This window comes from Neophocaena asiaeorientalis, unplaced genomic scaffold, assembly GCF_003031525.2.
Source record: "Neophocaena asiaeorientalis asiaeorientalis breed wild unplaced genomic scaffold, Neophocaena_asiaeorientalis_V1.1 scaffold59, whole genome shotgun sequence".
NCBI lineage: Eukaryota > Metazoa > Chordata > Mammalia > Artiodactyla > Phocoenidae > Neophocaena > Neophocaena asiaeorientalis.
In genome coordinates, this window is record NW_020174268.1 from 16,711,599 (window position 1) to 16,732,392 (window position 20,794).

The window sequence follows — 20,794 nt, forward strand, 5'->3', positions numbered from 1 at the left end:
TTAATGACCATCTACACACCAAAAAACCCCAAACAAAGCCATCTGTTAAGTTTATGTGGATACACCCTTATAAACTATCTGAACCCACCACTTTTTATCCTATACCCATTAAAACTTTGAGAATATTTTCTTTGCCTAGGTCAGTGGTTCTCCACTACACATACACATTAGAATCATCTGATTAATATTTGGGCTGAATTCTCAGAGACTGATTCACTGGTCTAGGAGAGAGCCAGGATGTTTTTTATAAGCTAACCATACAATTTTTATACGCTGTCAAAGTTGGAAACCATCTAACCTCTTCTACCTGAAGCAGACTTTTCATTCTCTAGAATGCAATAAAAAAGTAAAATAAATTTTTTCTAAGTTTTTTTATGTTATTGAGAACCACTTCCCCCGCCCCAAATTCTGAAGAAGGGTAAAACTTTAAGGTAATAACTATATTTATAACGAGTTTCAATTTGCAAAGTGCTTTTATAAACACGTTATTGGTTAGTGTCATCTAAACAAATCATCCCCAGGAAGAAAATATCAAATATGAAAAATTTCTTAATTGTAAATGGAAAAATAGAACAAAATCAAAGTGACCCCTTATCAATGGACTGATATAACACTTTAAGGAGACTGAGTTATCTTGTCTAAGACAAAGTGAACATCGTGAGGGGAAACAAACTCAATGATAAACCACATTAAATATACAGAAGGGAAAAAGCAAAATTCATGAGCTGTACTAGTTAACCTTGTATTGAAAAGTTTAATTATTTAAATAAAGGCTTTACCTTGACTGTAGCTGTTAGCAAACTACGGATTTCAGATATTCTATTTCACAGTGAGAGAAGGTTATATAGTCTGCAATGTCTAATAGTCTTAGAAATAGATGTTTACTTTTATTTATATTACTAACAACTGCAAACTCAGCAAAACTTATTTTATTTTTGTTCTCAAATAAAAAACCTCCAGAACAATGCACTTTCTTTTTAAAAGAAATACAAGGTTATAGATCTAAAAACTCAAAATTGGACCATTTTTTATACTGAACACATATTCCTCATATAATAAAAAAATGAAAGCAAAGGCATGAAGTGAAAAATAGCAAGCTGTGAACCAACAGTAGTATATCACCTCAATCTCTGTCTAAAAAAGAAATATGCATATGCATGTGTATACCCATAAATATGCTAATATAAACAAGCAAAGTTAAAAGTTAGGAGTGATTCTAAAGCAGTGACAGAATAGAGGAGAGGGGCAGAATAGTAACAGGCAAGGACAGGAAGAGAGAAAAAAGAACCAAGGCAAAGTCTGTCTTAAAAGAACAAACTACAGTTTAGTGTCCATGCCTATTATCACAAAAGAAAAACGTTTAAACACTTACCATCAGCATCTAAAATCCATGTTATAAAATGATTATTTGCTTGGTACTGAATTACAGAAGTTATTTGATAAAGACAGCCTTCAGAATGGAATGAATAGTACTGCAAGTCATTATGTGGTAAGCCTTCCACAAAGTGCAACATGAATATGAGAGACACTCTGCGGGAGAGAAAGGTAAGAGAAGTCAAACAAATGTAATACCATGTGTCTGGTTATACAGAAGATGGTCTAAAGCGAGTAAGTCACACATAACATTTTCAAGGCCAACTGCACTGATTTTTCTTGAGAACCTCCAGATGTGTGCCTTAATTAGAAATGGAGAACTCACTCTAAGAAGAATGTAACAGTAAACCCTTCTCCGAATGCTATCACTGACAGTTGGAAGCCATCATGCAATAAGGCTCTAACACAGACCATTAAACAAAAATTGCTCTGTGAGCCGTGATGCTGCTTTGGCTTAAAGAAGAGCTCTCGGAAACTACTTCACAGAATCAAAAGAAAAAAATCCAGACCTTTGAGAATTCTCTTTGGCATCAAGTGCCCAAATTAATTGCCTTTGTTAGATGGGACAGGTGATATGTGAAACAAAATAACAAACGTAAGATATTCAAACAAACATTTTAAAAACCACAACATGCTAATACTTTGGCCTATTCCTCTCAGTTTTCTCAGGAAGTAGAGAGACCCATCAAACTAAAATTTCTACTTACAAAAAGTTTATTTGTGAGGAAGTAGAGAAGAAAATACAACATGATGGTTGGTTGATTTACTATAAACTTTAAGACATCCATAATTTCAAAGATACATTTTATTATTACAGTAACATAACAAACCAGAAAATAGAACCCAAAATAGGCCTCAAATAATTAAATTTAACAAAGCTCTCAGGATTTACAAAAATGTTGAATACCTCTTCCCAATATTTAAACAGCTGTTAAAACTTACTTAGCTTACCAAAATTTATTCAGCTGAAATAAACTTGAATCAATGTCCAAAATGCAGATTATTCAAACTGATGAGAGATAATTTGTAAATCATCCCTTGTCAATCTTTCTGTTAGAGAATAATCAAGTCTTTAAAACTTAAGTACTGATAAAATTAAAAGTCCTGCAAAACCGTCCATAACACTAAACTCTCATTGTTTTTTGCCACACATTGATCTGAGATGCCACTGATTATATAAAATGTACCATTATGAAAGAAGACTGCCAAATAAACTATACCATGCCATCGATTTTTAGATGCATTCCCATTTCAAACATGCTAAAAGGTGAAACTGTGTCTGTGAATCAGTGATCCACAGTAAAACCAGAGGTTTACTCTCACAGCTGGATAGACAGGCTTTAGGCCTCTTCAAGTACTAATATTTAGTTCTTTTGGCCTCAAATGTTACCTTTTCAATATATTTGCTGAGGCTAGTTACTAAAACATTCTCTTGTTGATCCGTAGACTACACAATCTTACTAGTTTCTATGTGAGTTTACACGTGGAAAATGTTAAATAAGCAGCATTTATTTTTTAATGGCATAATTTTAAAACAGTACAACTTAGAAACGTTGGCTTCTTGGAGTCAACAAAATAAAGCAGATGCCTCCTCCCTTTCTAGTTTATTTTCCTTTCTACATCTCCTAAACCCTAAAAGTCACGGTATTTTCCTACCCATAATTCCAGCTTGTCTCATTTCCAGCCTCTCAGGTGAGGGTTGAAGTTTACCTCTAGCTTGGCAATAACAGATTTTGTTCTCACACTTCTTCCTACCCACAGTACCCTTGAGTGTCAAAGACAGTGCTCAGAGCTGAAGAGAGCAAGTCAGGTTCTGACTCAACCATAAAAAACTGGATGGGACAGGTTAACAGAACTGGAACCAAGAGTCACAAGAGATTTCAAGCTATGATCCATTTGTACTCACCTTCCTAACATGAGATTCAACTCCTCCTGTTATAAGGATCTACCCTCAGGAAGAGAAGAGAAAATAGGAAAGAGAGAAAGCAAGCACAAGAGAACTGTGCTAACTGCCCTGCTATGCAAGTCAGCAGGGCACACTGAGTCAGCTCCACAAAAAGTAGCCAGTCTTGTGCTAATGGCCTGGAGTACAAGTTTTTGATTTTCAGCCCAACTAATGTAATATAATCATTCATATTTTAGAAAAAGCATATTTAACAATGTGTACATACGTACTTCTGAACTGTAATAATGTAGGCTTTAGGCAGAAAAAAATCTGCAAATGTAATTTTTAAACCTCATTACATTTTAGCTCTATTATACCATTGTTTGAATTTGCAATATGACAAAAAATGAAAAATATGAGTAAAATTAGGTGTAATTCAAAGAATTAGAATTCGTTCATGTTAATTGTAAAAAAGAAAATACATCTTTAGAAAAAATTCAACTGTTCGAGAATTCCCTGGCTGTCCACTGGTTAAGACTCCATGCTTCCACTGCAGGGGGTGTGGGTTCAATCCCTAGTTGGGGAACAAGGATCTCACATGCTGCGTGGCCAAAAAAAAAAAACTCAACTGTTCAACAAAGGTTTACAAACTGTGTTTTCTGAAGGTGGTTCAAGGATCTCACAAATAATGAAACATTTCCTGCCAAACAATGAAGACTTAAATTAAGAAACATAATTTTAACTATTTTTTATATCAGTATTCCATCCAAAATTTGTAGGGGAGAGTGTACTTTATCTGTTTTAAAAGTCTGAAAATCATTGTATTAGACAGTTTAACAAAGCTCTCTCTATAAGCACAGAGCAGAAATGTCTTATTTCAATTCTCCCTACTCCCCTATCCTTTAGAAATAGTTGTTTAAAAAACAGATCATTGTTAAAACTTTAAGTGAGCTTTTCAAATGACAATCCAGGATAGTGTATGCCCAGATTCCTAAAGGAGATCGTGGCAGTAATGAGAGGTTCATTTCAAGAGTCTGTGAAGTAAAATTAAATCACATTCTAAGTCTATGTCACCATGCTCTGGATATAATTCCTAAATAATTTACTCAAATTTACTTAAAGAAAAGTAGCAGATTTGGACCCACCAGATTTATCAATGGACTCTTTTTCCAATGGGAACATATAGAGATGGAGATTACCTGAGACAAGGTGCTCAGGGAACACTATTAATTTTTAGAATGCTATAAGATTGAGTTATGCACGATATCATGATGGACCTAATTACTTTTAAGTTATCCCTAAAAGCTACATTAAATTTGCTTCTAAATTCCATTAGATACCAACAATCAAGTTACACAAATTTCAAAGTAAAAAAATTACCAGGGACTTTATAAAGACCTTGTCATTTAAAATTTAAGTGAAATTTTACATACTAGTTCAATTTACTTTTGAATACAGTAAATGTCCAAATTATAAATTCTGCTTACAAATTGGCCCATTCACTAGAACTCTAAACACATTTCCCATTGAAACACGGGCTGGATACATTTCCAGATCAGAGTATGAATCTTTAATGTAAGTAAAGCAACATATTTGTATAATTAAAAATTATATGTTGCAATACAACAAATTAATAGATCAAACAAAATAGTAGTGAGTTTATCTTCAATGTTAGGGCTTGAGAAAAAGCACTATAAACTGTTATAAATTATATATACCAAGAAGCCTCAAGTGATCCAATGATCCAGGGCAGGATGACAGACTTGCAATCCGGCTGCCCTTCTACCTCATCACTAAGGAAAGCACTTCAAAAAAAAAGGATTCCCTGGGAATTCCCTGGCGGTCCAGTGGTTAGGACTCTGTGCTTTCACTACCAAGAGTGCAGATTCAATCCCTGGCTGGGGAACTAAGATCTCACAAGCCATGCAGCACAGTCAGAAAAATAAAAGGGTTGGGGGGGATTCCCTCAAGACTTAAATCTCAAAGCTTGGACCCCAGACAGCCTATGGACTTTTAGTTAAAGATATCTCCACTGTCTCCCCAATCAAATGCTATCCAATGATAGTAAAGGACAAAAAAAGGTAAAAAACCAAAAGGACAAAAAAAGGGAAAGGAGACACGAGCAAACAAGAAGACGATAAATACTTAGAAGACAAAAAGCAAACAGAAAAATGGTAACTTAGCAGAATGAATGAAGTGATGAATGCAGTGACTGCTACAGAGTGGGGATACTGATGAGAAGAGCTTACATGCCCCCAAAGAACCCCTGAAGACTGAATACTGATAGGCAACAGATGTTGAAGAAGGTAGGGGTAAGGCCCTGGGCTGAATACTGAGACAGTGACCACAAGTGTGTATAAAGACGACTCCCGGGACTTCCCTGGTGGCATAGCGGTTAAGAATCCGCCTGCCAATGCAGGGGAACCGGGTTCGAGCCCTCGTCCGGGAAGATCCCACATGCCGCGGAGCAACTAAGCCTGTGTGCCACAACTACTGAGCCTGCACTCTAGAGCCCGCGAGCCACAACTACTGAAGCCCAGGTGCCTAGAGCCCGTGCTCCGCAACAAGAGAAGCCAACGCAATGAGGAGCCCACGCGCCGCCACAAAGAGTAGCCCCCGCTCGCCACGACTAGAGAAAACCCGTGTGCAGCAGCAAAGACCCAATGCAGCTAAAAAAATTAAACAAATGAATAAATAAAATTAAAAAAAAAAAAAAAAGCAGATGCCTGGAGATGCGGTAGGAGTGGCACTGCTCTTTTTTCCTTTTAAGTCTTGGCACTATTAGATTAACTGAGAATTTATTACTTGGATGATAATAAACCTTTAGGAAAGATTCTGAGAGGTTTCTTGGCACATCCAAGGGCATCAGAAAAAGGTTAAGAAAAGGTTAACGTCACTGGTTCTTTATTACATCAAATTAAACCTCAAAACATTTCCTTTATGTAGAGATAAGGGCAACTGAAAGCAAAGGTTCAAGAGGAGGTATGTGTGTGAGTGTATTAACAAAAGAGAGACAAACTGCCTAAAATGGAATTTACCTGGAGTTTTTAAAGATATGGGGCTTCTGATAACACTGGAAAAGATAATTCTGAGCAGTCCTCCCACTGAGGAAAAAATAGAAGAGCTGGCAAAATATAAAAATGATACATCTGCTCAAGGGCAGCAGAGAGCTTACAAAAGGATGAGGAATCAGGCCGAGGACCGGAAGAAGAGGGAAATTCAGACAGATGAGCCTATGGCTCATCTTTGAATCATCTCAGTTCTTGAAATTAGATTAAGGACATTCCAGAATTCTAATGACTCCAGGCACTTGGCAGAGGTGAGAAAAATGGAAGTTTAATACCCTTAAAGAGAGAAAAAAGGCAAAAGAAGGTAAGACAGTAGGACAGTGGGGTCAGACAATCACCCTAAGTCAGCTCTGCAGTGGTATGTTGCCTGAACAGCTTGCTTATTGGCCAGAGTTCCTGACATAGAGCAGCATTTTGGCAATTCACAAACATACGTTAACTCAAGCTTCTGAAAGTAGGTTGTAGTCATCACTTTCAATTCTACACATTAAAAAAAAAAAAAAAGTAAATCCACCTTCATTTTGTTCTAAAAATAGTAGTGCAATTTAAACTCACTTTTCTAATACCATTTTTCTTATCTGTGACTTATTGTTGCAATTGTTACATGGACCAAAATGGGCAGCATTAACTGGGTGCCACTCAGGGATGACGTTTGTAAAGGTGACCAGATTCTTCATACATCTGTAAAAAAAGACGACAAAACTTTGATTAAGTTAAATTCATTTATGTTAACTCAATCAACATTTAAAATAAAAAGGTACTTTCCTTTGTTTATTCATACTTTCCTATCCCCTCAAATCAATATATCAATGTTCCTCCCGAACCCTACTCTAGTAAAAGCTCTTGTAAGGACTCTCCACATTAATTACCTATAGTTTTCCAGCTATGAGATGAAGAAAACGTTAAGGCAGAGTTTCTCAAGAGCAATACCACTGCTATTTTGCACTGGGTTATTCTTTGCTGTGGAGCACAGTATCGTGCATTGCTGGATATGTGGCCTCATCCCTGGCCTCTACCCACTAGATGCCAGTAACAGCCTCCAGCTGTAGCAACTAGTTATCTCCAGACATTGCCAAATGTCCCATGGGACAAAAATAGCCCCCCCCCCCCCACACACACACAAAAAAATATTTGTCTCAAAAAATAGTTGAGAACCACTGTTCTAAGGCTTTCAAATTTATTAAGAGCTCATCTCTTACTCAAAAAATTCACAATCTGGCTATCCATTACTGACAAACTAAAACAAAAAGGGGCGCTTACAAATATGTACGATCAGGAATAGAGACAACTTAATTATCTTGATCCTTAAAATACAAGAATATCAGTTGCGAAAGAATACTGTTTCCACAGTTTACACAAGTTCTAAATTTGCACTTTAGCCTGAATACTTACTAGCAATAGGCCTCTAAAAAGATGATCTTTACGGATTCACACTGTACCTCAACTAGATTGGCTTTACTAATATCTTTAAAAGAGCAATAGGCCTCTAAAAAGATGATCTTTACAGATTCACACTGTACCTCAACTAGATTGGCTTTACTAATATCTTTAAAAGAGCAATTATTTATTATCTAGGAGACACCACCTTCTTCTCTAAACAGTAACAAATACTGGTAAATCATAAGTGAGATAAGCACAGGCCGTTAAAAATAGATCAGGGAAGCTAACATTGTAAAAGCAAAGCCACAGAGAGGTATCAACAAATACACTGACTATATTTCTGCTAAATTCTTAGTTCTCAAAGATAAACGTGAAGTAAAGGCTCCTATTTTTTAGTTAATAAAAGGGAGTTTGTCTCAGCAAATAAGTGTTAATGCTCCACAGGACATCTAACATTTCTGAGCACTTACTACGTACAAGTCACTGTGCTAACTAAGCACTCACGTACCAAACAAATCGAAGTGGCAGGTACTATTCTTATCCCCATTTTACAGATGAGGAAAGCGAAATACATCAGATGATAAATGACAGACTAGAGACAGGAATTCAGGGAGTCCAACTCCAAAGACCATGTTTTTAACTGCCTCCAGAACATATCTTCTAAATTAAGTAAGAGCTGTTCAACTGGCACTAAAAGCAGCAGCACAAAAATGAATGAGTTTGCTGGGTATTCTTCCACCAGATTAAGTGAAGACAGTTTTAGTAAAATGCCACTTCATATTAGCTTTTCCTCTGTAACTCCTTTTACTTTTAGAACAAAGAACTTAAAAAAAAAAAAAAAGGCAAACCCAAGTGGTTGGTGGCATCTGTGCCTTGAGCGCTCAGTGTTTTTCTATACAGCTCCAAAATGCACTTATCCACCTTGTATTCAAAGCCAACAGATCAAAATAACGACTAAGTCACCGGTCCCCTATTATGTTCATATGTTACTTCCCTAACTAACTGGTCTGAATTTGGCCAGAATTAAGATTACTTCTGTTGAGTTCCTGGCACACAGGATATGTTCAATGAAAAGCTGTCAAACAACTGAGATGGGGATTTTGGAAAAGCTCTAATGAAGCTGATTTTAATCATCAGACTTGTATATGTTATTTATATTATTTAAAATCCAGGTGGTGATTAGGCAGTATATGACAGTGAGCAGGAAAGTCTTAGAGAACAGAAAACCTAAGCCTGAATTTTGCCACTTACTATCGTGTCACCTTGGGCATCAATTTAACCCCTTTAAAGCTTCAGTTTTCACACTGTCAAATGAGGAGAAAGTCAGGTAATTTATAGAAATTAATGACAGAAGACCTAGAAGCAGGTATTTGTTCTCATACTCACTTACACAAAATTATTTATGTCTTAGGTATGAGTGAAATGCTAACTCTTACTCTGTTCTAGTACTTTCAAGCTAAGTGGTGAAAATACAAATGTTTCCTGTTTCTGTAGCTTGGATTCCCTAGAGTGTTCTCTCAGTCCCAACTCTCCTCAACTGATCCCTAAATACCTAAAAATAATCTTGATTAAGATAATGGGTATCTAAAGCAATACTTCTCTCTTATAGTTTTATTGAATAACTTTGAGAGACTCCAAATTTTCTAGTTTACTAATAGTTGACTTTCAGAAAAGAGGAAAGGCCAGCCAGCCAGAGATTTTCTCATATATGGACAAAGTGAGGGTATCATGCCTGATGAACTTTCTCTCCCTGACTCCTCTTCTAAAACCTAACTTCTCTCCTTATTTATGTGGCAGGTGTATGGAGGCAAAATAAATTTGCAGCTTCTTTCTTCTCCATGCTTCCTCCCAAGTACCAATCTCAGGGCCATGTACAACAATCATGACCCCTCTAGTCCTCACCTAGAGGCATCAGGGAAGTAGAAAGTACGGCTGAGACAGCTCACGTGTGGAAGGATTCTGGTGATGGCTGGTCTTTCATGGGACTAAGGAAAGGAATGGGAAAGCATAAGTTACCTCTGAGGACTGCTATCAGACTCTGGGAGCCTAAAATCAAGTTGCCATGATGTTAAAAACAAGCAAACAAAAGCCCTAGTCCCTAATATTGGAGTAAACAAAACACACATAGTTTTTCAAAGAATTCTAAGAGGTATTGGAGTAAACAAAACACACATAGTTTTTCAAAGAATTCTAAGAGGTATTCTTACTCAGCGGGGAATCCAGAGGGGAGGGGAGTACAGGGGAACACGCTACGTTCCCATTTGTCCCCACTTCCCACTAAAGAACTTCTTAAGAAAATGCCTTCTAGTAATCAAACCATTTTTTTTTTTGTACTCTTCTAGTATGAAGAAGCAAGCAAACTGCAATTTCTGAGGCTCAAAATTTTCCTTTAAACCTTAATGGTGGAGAAACTTCAATATATGGTGGGAAATTTTATCAAGGGTGGAGAGAGCAGTGCTACAAGTGGAAGCAAGTTTTCTTCCAGTTTTATTACTTGGAGCCATTTTCAATAGAATGAATCCATTTTAAAAAATAGAAAAACTAACCTGTTTTGATATTTGTGTCCGCAGTGTGAACATTCAAAATTCCAAGAAAAAGAATATGTGAAGAGCTTCTCAACGTGGGGTTCTGTTTTTAAGAGCAGGGGAAATGCAAACACAGGGCTTTCCATATCACCTTGAAGAAGAAAAAAAAAAATTATTGCTCATAATTAACTGAAAAAAGATAAACCAAAATTACAAATTGTTGCCTTTTCTCACTACATTCACAGTGTGAATATATGTGAATACGTATGTATGACAGAGTAAGCTATTCACGGTTGGGCAAGGGAAGTTTTCAAAGCATTTCCTAAAAATGTCCATCATAAAGATTTAATTAACACTCAGTATCTTTCATTTGTCTTGGTGGACACTTATGAAAACTTCTTAAGACAAAAGATAGAAAAGGCTCATACTGTCTCCTCAGATCTTTTTAGGTTTTCTCAGGGAAAACATATCCTCAGAACTATAACAGCCCTAGAGTATTATAAAAACAAAGCAAAGACATGTACAGGTTTGTTTGGTACACATACTAAAAGTAAGATGACTGGTGAAACACTGTACAATAGTAATTTCAGAGCTGGACAAAACCATTAAAAAGCCATCTCTATTCTGACTCTCTTGTTCTACATGTGGTGAGGGCAGGACAAACCAGGCTTAGAGGACCAGATTCAAATCTCCAGACAGCTTACCTACTACTCTTCTTAATCTTTTAACAATTAAAATTAAACTTCAACAACTTTAAGGCTAAAGAAGATCTGAATTTTGTTGTCATTAAAACAAAAACCCAACTGTGGATTCTGTTTTCCAATTTAGAGACCAGCAAGCAAGTTACTAGGAGGATTTATATTCTCCTCTTACATCCATCCTCCAATTGGTTTCTCTCCTTCCTACCCTCCGGGGAGCTTAGATGCTGCCTTACTGATTTGGCCTGAGAAAGAACCTGAGTTCTTCTATCCTCTCCCTCCCCTGGGACAGTCTCACTTCCGTGGTTCAGTTCTCCCCCTGGGCTGGAACTACAGTTGCCTGGAACACAGCCAGGAGGAGTCACCTTGGCATGACCAAAAGGCAGAACAGTGGGTTTTATTGCCTAAGCACACTCTATAAATAGCGGTGGTCACAAAGGCTATTTTAATAGTCACCTTTGTGGTGCAGTCCCACAGCTATTTTTGTACAAAAAACATAAAATATTTTTTCTAAACAGAAATAAATCAATCTCCTAAGAATGAACAGATGCAACATCGTATGCATAAACAGTGCATAGTATAGCATGAGTTTGCAATTAGTTATCAGCCTTTAAATGCTTACTCTATTGTAACTAAATATTAAGTGGAAAAGTAAGTAATTTGTATTTCATGAGGACATAGAATCTTTAGGTCTAAAAATACATGAAGTTTTCAATGAATCAAAGTATCATGAAAGAGCTCAAAACACAGTTAAATAAGTTACATGATTACAGATCATTTTAGATAATTTACATAGCTCCTAAATTGATCTTAATTATTTTTACACAAAAAACATAAAATATTTTTTCTAAACAGAAATAAATACAAATCAATCTCCTAAGAATGAACAGATGCAACATCGTATGCATAAACAGTGCATAGTATAGCATGAGTTTGCAATTAGTTATCAGCCTTTAAATGCTTACTCTATTGTAACTAAATATTAAGTGGAAAAGTAAGTAATTTGTATTTCATGAGGACATAGAATCTTTAGGTCTAAAAATACATGAAGTTTTCAATGAATCAAAGTATCATGAAAGAGCTCAAAACACAGTTAAATAAGTTACATGATTACAGATCATTTTAGATAATTTACATAGCTCCTAAATTGATCTTAATTATTTTTCCTTTGATTATAAGTTTTATGGGTATAAAGCATCCTATTAGAGAACATATAATGCCAATACCTAATTCTAATTTTTAGAACCTCCAGCCTAAATTAGTTAAGTGGTTTATTGATTGATTGATTGATGGCTACGTTGGATCTTCGTTGCTGCACTTGGGCTTTCTCTAGTTGCGGTGAGCGGGGGCTACTCATCATTGTGGTGCGTGGGCCTCTCATTGTGGTGGCTTCTCTTGTTGCGAAGCACAGGCTCTAGGCTTGCGGGCTTCAGTAGTTGTTGCATGCGGGCTCAGTAGTTGTGGCTTGCGGGCTCTAGAGCACAGGCTCAGCAGTTGTGGCGCATGGCCTTAGTTGCTCTGTGACATGTGGGATCTTCCCGGACCAGGGCTCGAACCCATGTTCCCTGCATCGGCAGGCGGCTTCTTAACCACTGCGCCACCAGGGAAGCCCTGGTTAAGTGGTTTCTTTGCCTCTAGTACCTTATCCCCAACTCCTACCCAACTACAGATCTTCCTCATCTTATGATAGGGTTAGGTCCCAATAAACCTTTATACTGTAAGCTGAAAATATCATTAAGTCGAAAATGCATTTAATACACCTAACCTACTGAATATCACAGCTTAACCCAGCCTAACTTCAACGTGCTCAGAAAACTTAACATTAGAATACAGTTGGGCAAAATCATTGAATACAAAGCCTATTTTAAAATAAAGTATTGAATATCTCATATAATTTATTGAATACTATAATGAAAGTAAAAAACAGAACGGTGGTCTGGGTCCAGCATGGTTGTAAGTGTATCAGTTGTTTACCCCATGATTGCATGGCTGGCTGGGAGCTGCAGCCACTGCCCAGCATCACAAGTGAGTATCACACCACTTACCACTAGCCCAGGAAAAGATCAAAATTCAAAGTGCAGTTTCTACTGAATGCATTTATCTCTTTAACATCATTGTAAAATCAAAAGTCAGACCATTGAAAGATGGGGACCTAGTACCTAGTTTGCATATTGCCCTAAAGTACCTTCGTTTATTACCAGGATGCAAACCTTTCAGTGACTCCTTGCTGTCTAGCTATACAAGTTTCCTCTTCTGTTAATTTCTCATTAATGTTTTCTGGCCATTTTTCTATCAGTTTTTGTCTTTTTTGTTTTTTTTAACTGATGTACAGGAGTTCTTTGTAAGATATCCTGCGTATTATTTCTTTGTTCTATCTTTGCCCAGAGGTTTTAAACTTTAATGTAATCACAGTCACCAATCTCTTCTTTTATGTATCTTATTTAGGAAATTCTTCCCCACTGAGCAGTAAAATATTCACCTGTATTTTCTTCCAGAGTTTTACAACTCTGCTTTTCATGTTCAGGCTTTTAAATATGCTGAAGTTTCTTTCTAATTACGGTGTGAAGCAGGGATCTAATTTTCCCCCTGTATCAGGAAACTACTGTCCCAAGCACCGTTTCCTGGATGGCCTTTTCTTTCCCCACCTACCTGCATCAGTACCTCCATCATGGTTATGAAGTAACCAAACGGGGAGGGTTCTGATCTGGACTTTCTATTCTGTTCTAGTGGTCTGTCTATCCTTACACTGGTACGCTACACTCAAAGGCTAAATTACTCTTTACACTTACATAAATAAGTAGAAACCATAACAATAACAGCTTTTTCCTTTTTAAATAAAAGAAAGAAATATACACATTAGAGGGAAAGAAAACACCAAATTGAAGATAGTAGTTACCTTTGTGGGGAGGTAAGGAAGAATTGGGGAAGAGTACAAAAAGGGCTTCAGTTGTATTTGTAATGTTATATTTCTTAAACTGTGTGGAGGGAGAGCAGAGAGGACAGTTTATGGGGGAGGGAGAGCAGAGAGGACCGTTTACAATGCGTTTTTTAAAAACAATAATCAAAATGAGGAAGTGGCTGGCTGATCTTAAAAATTTAACACACATTCCGGGTCAATACAGATTCTACTTCTCTTTCTTTAGTACTTTAAAATACATGTTAATATTCAGAATGAGGACACATATGTTGTAAGACTCTAAAGTGCTCCCTGAAACAAAGATTTCATTATTAAGATCTTAGCCTCTAATGTAGCACCTCTCACTGCTGACTGAGTAGTACAAACACAAATGAGAGGATTCTACTGTATTGGAAGAGCTGTATGCTTGCCCAATTGCTATGAGTGCACAAAATTTACAAATCCCAGACCCAAGGTAGCAATGGAGCAAGACGCCACCTTGTAAGTACAATTAGCAGGGATAAGAAGAGTGATGATTCAGACTGGGGAAGAAACCACTCTTTAATTCAATTGGGAACTGGAGTAGGGAACCTGAATAAAACATCTCAGGTCACTCTAGGAGGGAAATGATACCTGCAAAATGCAACACGGGAGCCCCTCAGTCTACACTCTGGCAATCTTATGAAAAAGGCTCCTTTGAAATGAGTATCCACCCAACAGATCAGTGATTGGGGGTAAGGAAAGGGGCTGACCATAAAGGAGCCAGGGGAACATTTTCATGGTGATAGAACTGTTCTATATTTTGATTGTGGAAATGGTAACACAACTGTATACATTTGAAAAGGATTTTACTATATGTAAATCATACTTTGATAAAAAGAATATTCGTCCCATCTGAGATCCCACCTGATGATGAATTAGAATAGCCCTTTAGTCCTAGAGGAGGCAATGCCAAAGATCTGGCATATGGAAAATCAGTTTACAAGAACAGAGTAAACTTAAATATGTAGGAGTTCATGAAAACCAAAATAGTAAAACTAGGGGACAGAACTGTGGGACAAAGAAATAAGGGGATACAACCATGCAAAAAAGACACTGCTTCCAGATACACTATCTGGGTCTGATGAAATAAATGCTACTTGTTGAGAGAAAAACTTGAAGGCATTGATATTGTACATGATTTAACAGGAGTATTATACTAATAGGAGTATCATATATTCAGCTACTACAACACAATATTAATTGAAGAGTTAATACAAGGATAAAGAGAGGGACTTCCCTGGTGGTGCATTGGTTGGGAATACGCCTACCAATGCAGGGTTCGAGCCCTGGTCCGGGAAGATCCCACATGCCACGGAGCAACTCAGCCCGTGCGCCACAACTACTGAGCTCACGAGCCACAACTACTGAAGCCCGCGCACCTAGAGCCCATGCTCCGCAGCAAGTGAAGCCACACAATGAGAAGCCCGCGCAAGGCAATGAAGAGTAGCCCCCGCTCGCTGCAACTAGAGAAAGCCCACATGCAGCAACAAAGACCCAACACAGTCAAAAATAAAATAAATAAATAAAAATTTTTAAAAATAGACTTAAAAAAAAAAAAGGATAAAGAGAAATATGGTAATTCCCTGGCAGTCCAGCGGTTAGGACTCAACTCTTTCATTGCTGGGGCCCTGGGTTCTATCCCTGGTCAGGGAACTAAGATCCCACGAGCCGTGTGGCAGGAAAAAAAAAAAAAAAAAAAAAAAAATCATTTTCCATAGACACATTTCCTAGGGAGGAAAAAAAAAAAAAAAAAAGATAAAGAGAACTAAAACAAAAGGCACCCCCTCAAAAAAAACAATCACTACCAGCTCCTTTTTGCAATACAAAAAAAAATTTATAAAGACCTGGAGACTCTAGCGCCCCTGTTCCACTCTGCTCCCAGAGGCCAAAAGACAATTCATAGAGGACAAAGCAGGTCTCATTCTTATGCTCTTTTTAAAAGTAAGAAAACTTTCCCAAAAGGTCATCAGTATATATCTCCTCATATTCCATTGGCTAAAACTGTACCATATGTCCATTCCTAAACCAATCACTAGCAGGGGAAATAGAATTATTATGGTTGGTGTAGACCAGAGATTCTCAACCCCATCCGTCCATAAGAATCACATGGAGGCTTCTAAAAATTACTGATACTTGAACTCCATCCTGAGATTCTTATATAATGGGCTCCCAGCACTAGTTATTTACTTATAAATTTCCTAGGTGCTTTTTAATACACAGTCAGTCAAGGCTGAAAACGCTGGAGTAGTCTACTGGGGGACAGTACTGGGAAAGGAACTGATGGTGTATCCCGTGAGTATTCAGCTGGTCCTAAGAACTGCATCCACGCTGAAGGGGTGGAACACATGCCTGCATATTTATATAGAACACCTCCATCCACGAATGATTTAACCAGTGATTAAATGATCAGATTCCAAGAATCTGATCATCCCAAATAATAAAACAGTATTATATTTCCTTTTGATGTAAGTATGTCTTTATGGTAGATGAGTAGTACAATTCAATTCCATAAATTACTTACCTAATGTACACCTAAGCTGAGGCTGAAGCCTAATAAAAATATCATCTCTGACTTCATTCAGACAGGTCTCTATCTTTGCAAATATTTCAGAAGGAAGTTTTTTACAATCTCCATCTGATAATAAAATACAGAACATTATCAATTTCTCATCAACCTATTTCTTTCTACAGACAATTAAGACATTACCAAAATGAAAGTTTACCAGAGTCAACAAATTTTGCAGAGACAAAAATGGAAGCTACGAAGTTCCTTAATTCTTCTTCCTCTCTCTGTGGTACACCATATATTCCCTCAGTATGTGTTAACAGCACAATATCATTAGTACTGACTGCCTGGCTCAACATCATTCTGCCTGAGTAAACTTTCAGTGCAAGTCTTTCAGGCCTAGCTCAAGAGCCACATTTCAGATATTCCGCCCATCTCTGAAACAGCTGAAGCTCTCTTTTCATGAAATTATTACTTATGCTAGAGACAAAATCTAACCATTTAATCCTCTCTGTTTAACTTTTACTGAACTTAACTAGATCACAGGAGCAGACAAATTTATAAGGAGTCTCAATACAGTCATGATTATTTCCCAAACTAACATCTGGTATGTTTTCCTCCTCCTATGTCTTTTGAAGGGCCTTCAATGACATCATCACATTTCATACAATTCTACATTGCTTTTTTTTTTTTTACACAAATCTGCTTCATTAAAAAATGTGCAGGCTAGTAGTTATACTCTGACTGAACCATAGCTTTATTAGCCCTTCCCTATTGCTGGACATTTAAGTTGTTTCTTTTTTTACTATTATAAATACTATCATGTTAAACATCTTTGGGCACACACCTGTCCATGTTTTTCATCATTTCTTTAGGGTAAAAGTCCTCAAGATGCAATTACTCTGGCAGAAAACTACCTAAGATTAATAAGAAAATTATTTTGAACAAAAACCGCCATATGCATCTGACTCTAGTTACTTCTAAGCTACAAATAGATCTTTTCACTCAAATCTCTTACGAATAAATAATTCATACAGCCTGATCACACTCTGCTTATATGTTTCACTATGAAAACATCCGGAGTCTTCTGTAATATGAAGTAAGCATTAACCAGAATTTTTATTTGACCACACTGAAGAAAAGAGAAAACTTATAATCCAAAGTAATGTAGCTTGAACAAATGTTAATTACAACTATATTGTAAAAACTACAATTATCTTGTAAAAAATTAATATATTAAAATTAAAAGTTAATATTAATTTAATATTCAAGTCAAAATTTGAATGAGGTATGTTCTTTTACAACAAACAACTGTCACCAACTCAGTACTGGGGTTTCTATAATTATACAAAACAGGAATAAAGAGAAAAGGCAGAAGCAAATATGCTTGTGAGAAACTGAATTTTAAAAATTGCAAAAAACTTCAATCTCAAAGAAACTCAAATTGAAACAAAATATTTTTTATCTAAAAAAATTACAACTTTTTAAACGTTTCTACGCAAAGGTGATTACAGTGTTCTGGGATGTTTATTTCTACATATGAAAATGGAATTATTATGTCGGTATAACCCTTCGGAAAGCCATTTAGAAAGACTCTTTTTTTTTTAAAGGATCCCCAAGGGGATCCCCTTCTTTTTTTTAATATAAATTTATTTATTTTATTTATTTACTTTTGGCTGTGTTGGGTCTTTGTTGCTGCCCGTGGGCTTTCTCTAGTTGCAGCGAGTGGGGGCTACCCTTTATATAAATATTTTAACATCCCTTCTAGGGTATAATCAGCAATGGAGTCAAAGGATACAGGGATATCTGCCACAGTATTTACACATAATAGCAAAAAAAAAAATGATAAGTAGCCTGAATGGTTAACAATGGGGAAACAATGTATAAGATCTGTATAAAAGATTGCATGATCAAAGTCAAGTTGAATAAAGATGAGGATAGCAAGACCTAAGATGCCCTAATAATTAAAAGTGTGGTATTGGTGCAGGGACAGATAAAGTGACCAAGAAAACAAAGCAGAGTTAAGGAACAGCTGCACACATACATAGAATGTTATATGACAAAGGGGGCAATGCAGATCAATTGAGGAAAAAGGTGGAGCTAGAAAAACTGGCTATGCAATGGAAAAAAATGAAACGTTACCACATACCAGACACAATTACCTCCAGTTGAACTAAGAATTTCAACGTAAAAAGCAAAGCTCTGTGACTTCTCAGTGAAAACAGAGGTAAATGACTTTCTGATCTTGGAGAAAGGAAACATTTCTTTTTAAAACCACAGACACTACTAGCTATAAAAGGAAAGATTAACAATTTCTGTCATCAAAAGATATCTTTAAAAAAGTAGAAACATGAGATACAAAGTGGGAGATTCGGTAACCTGTCTGAATAAATATAGCAACAAGGACATACAAAAACCCACACAAATCAATAAGAACATGACAATACAACAAACAGGGATAAGACACAAACAGGCTTCACACAGGGAACAGAGGGTCAATTTACATACAAAGAGCTGTTCAACTTCTTTAAAATCTGGGAAAAGCAAATCAAGACCACAAACCATTTTATATATCATTCAGATTGCAAAAATCACCATGTGTGAAAAAAACCAAGGGCGGAAATATGGATTAGGAAAATCTCTTCTACATTGCTAATGGGAGTAGACTGGTACAACCACTTTGGAAAACCATTAGCCATTATCTAGTAAATCTGAACTCAGAGTCTATCCTATGGTATATCCAAGAAAAACTCTTGTGCCCCAGGAGACTTGCCTAAGAATAGTCACAGCAGCAGTATTTACAATTGCAAAAAACAACCGAATGACAGATGAATAAATACACATATGTACTTACAGACTGATATACTTACGAACTGGAAATATCATATAGCAACAAAAATCAATGAAACACAAATACAAGCAGTACAACCAGCATAGATAAATCTTTATAAAAAAAATTAAAAGTCCCAGAAGAAATACTGTACAGTATGTCTTTTTTTATAAAGTTCAAAACATTAAATTAGGCAATATATTGCTTAGCCATATATATGTAGGAAAAGCTATTAAAAAACAAGAAATGATATAATATATTGATCTAACACATGTCAGGATAATGATTAACTTTGGGGGAGGTAGATGATGGGATGTGGAGGAACACATAGGTAGATGCAAGTCACTGGAAATATTTTAATTTATCTTGGGTTCATGGGTATCCTATTTTATAGAAAATAAAAATATAGCCCTCACTGTGAAAAGAGATTTTGGGGGAGTTGTGGGATTATGGATGGTTTGTATTTACTTCTTTATTCTGCTTTACGGCAACTCAAAAACTTAAAGTTGTACTTTGATGTACTCTATGTTGACCACCATTACCCTGACAGCTAAGATACAGCCATAGCCTCTTTATCCTTTACTCTTAGTTTTTGAAAAAGACTGCCTTTTGGGCAGTCATGATAACACAACTGGTGTTCACTCAAGCTTCATGACAGACTCGGTCCCTATGCTCCTTGCTCCGAGGTTCTACGTAAAACAAAAGCTACTGATGGCATCTTTTTGCGTGCTACAACGTTCAACATTAACCTCTTTAAAAATTAAAGAGAAATAAAATGTTATTACTAACCTTTAACTCCATCCAACTGACTGGTGTGCAGAAACTCATTGGCTTGATTATACCTGGTAAACAACTGACCGAACACAGACTCCTCTTTAGAGCATAGGTCAGTCACAGTGTTTTTCAGCCCTTCCAAGTGCACCAATGCTGACAGGATACAGTCTAACCAACAGAGAGCATATGCATTTTTCCACTGGACACATGAAGTCTGGCAAAATGAGGTATGCTTGCTCTCCAACGGCATTTCCAGTTCAGATGTGCATCCTTCATTTTGAGGGGCAGTCCCTGCAGTTCCAGAAACATCAACCACAGTAGAATCTTCTTCAGCAGCCATGTCAACAATATCAGCTTCCAAAATCTCATTCTGCTCCAAGGAATCAGTTGTCCTAATTGGATTCTGTTGACCACCGTGTAGTAAACCAGGTAAGTCTGATGAGGTTTCATCATACTCTTCTTCATTATGTTTACTGTTCAAAACTTGTTCACCATCAATACCATTATGATTTTTAGTCTTTTTGGAATTTGCTAAAAGAGGTGATTCTTTATAGTTGGTTTCCACGATCTTTCTTTTTTGAGGCTTATTTGGAGTGTGACAATCTTCCAAATCAGGAGTAATTAAGTTATTAAGTGATTTAAAGCCCAAGGGATAGATGCACTAGAAAGAAAAAAATAACAAAAACTAAAAATTCAAATAAGCTCAAGCTTTAACTTCACAGATTCTACATCATGAAAAATATGTATAAAATTTTAGCATTACTTTGACCTGAGAGGGTATACAATATTATCAATCTAAATTTGAAGGAACCAGGG

The 20,794-nt window shown here is 36.6% G+C and overlaps 1 protein-coding gene across 3 annotated transcripts in view; it reads right to left on the reverse strand.

Moving 5' to 3' along the window:
* USPL1 (ubiquitin specific peptidase like 1) overlaps positions 1-20,794 on the reverse strand; it is a 37,306-nt gene that overhangs the window by 4,318 nt on the left and 12,194 nt on the right. For 2 of the 3 annotated variants that reach the window (XM_024755318.1, XM_024755317.1), the window contains exons 4-8: positions 19,994-20,639; positions 16,390-16,503; positions 10,254-10,383; positions 6,883-7,008; positions 1,373-1,530 (exon numbers count right to left, since the gene is read on the reverse strand). In XM_024755318.1, the coding sequence (XP_024611086.1) occupies positions 1,373-1,530; positions 6,883-7,008; positions 10,254-10,383; positions 16,390-16,503; positions 19,994-20,639 (1,174 nt within the window). The remainder of the gene's footprint in view (positions 1-1,372; positions 1,531-6,882; positions 7,009-10,253; positions 10,384-16,389; positions 16,504-19,993; positions 20,640-20,794) is intronic. The other variant, XM_024755319.1, reaches the window with a different exon arrangement.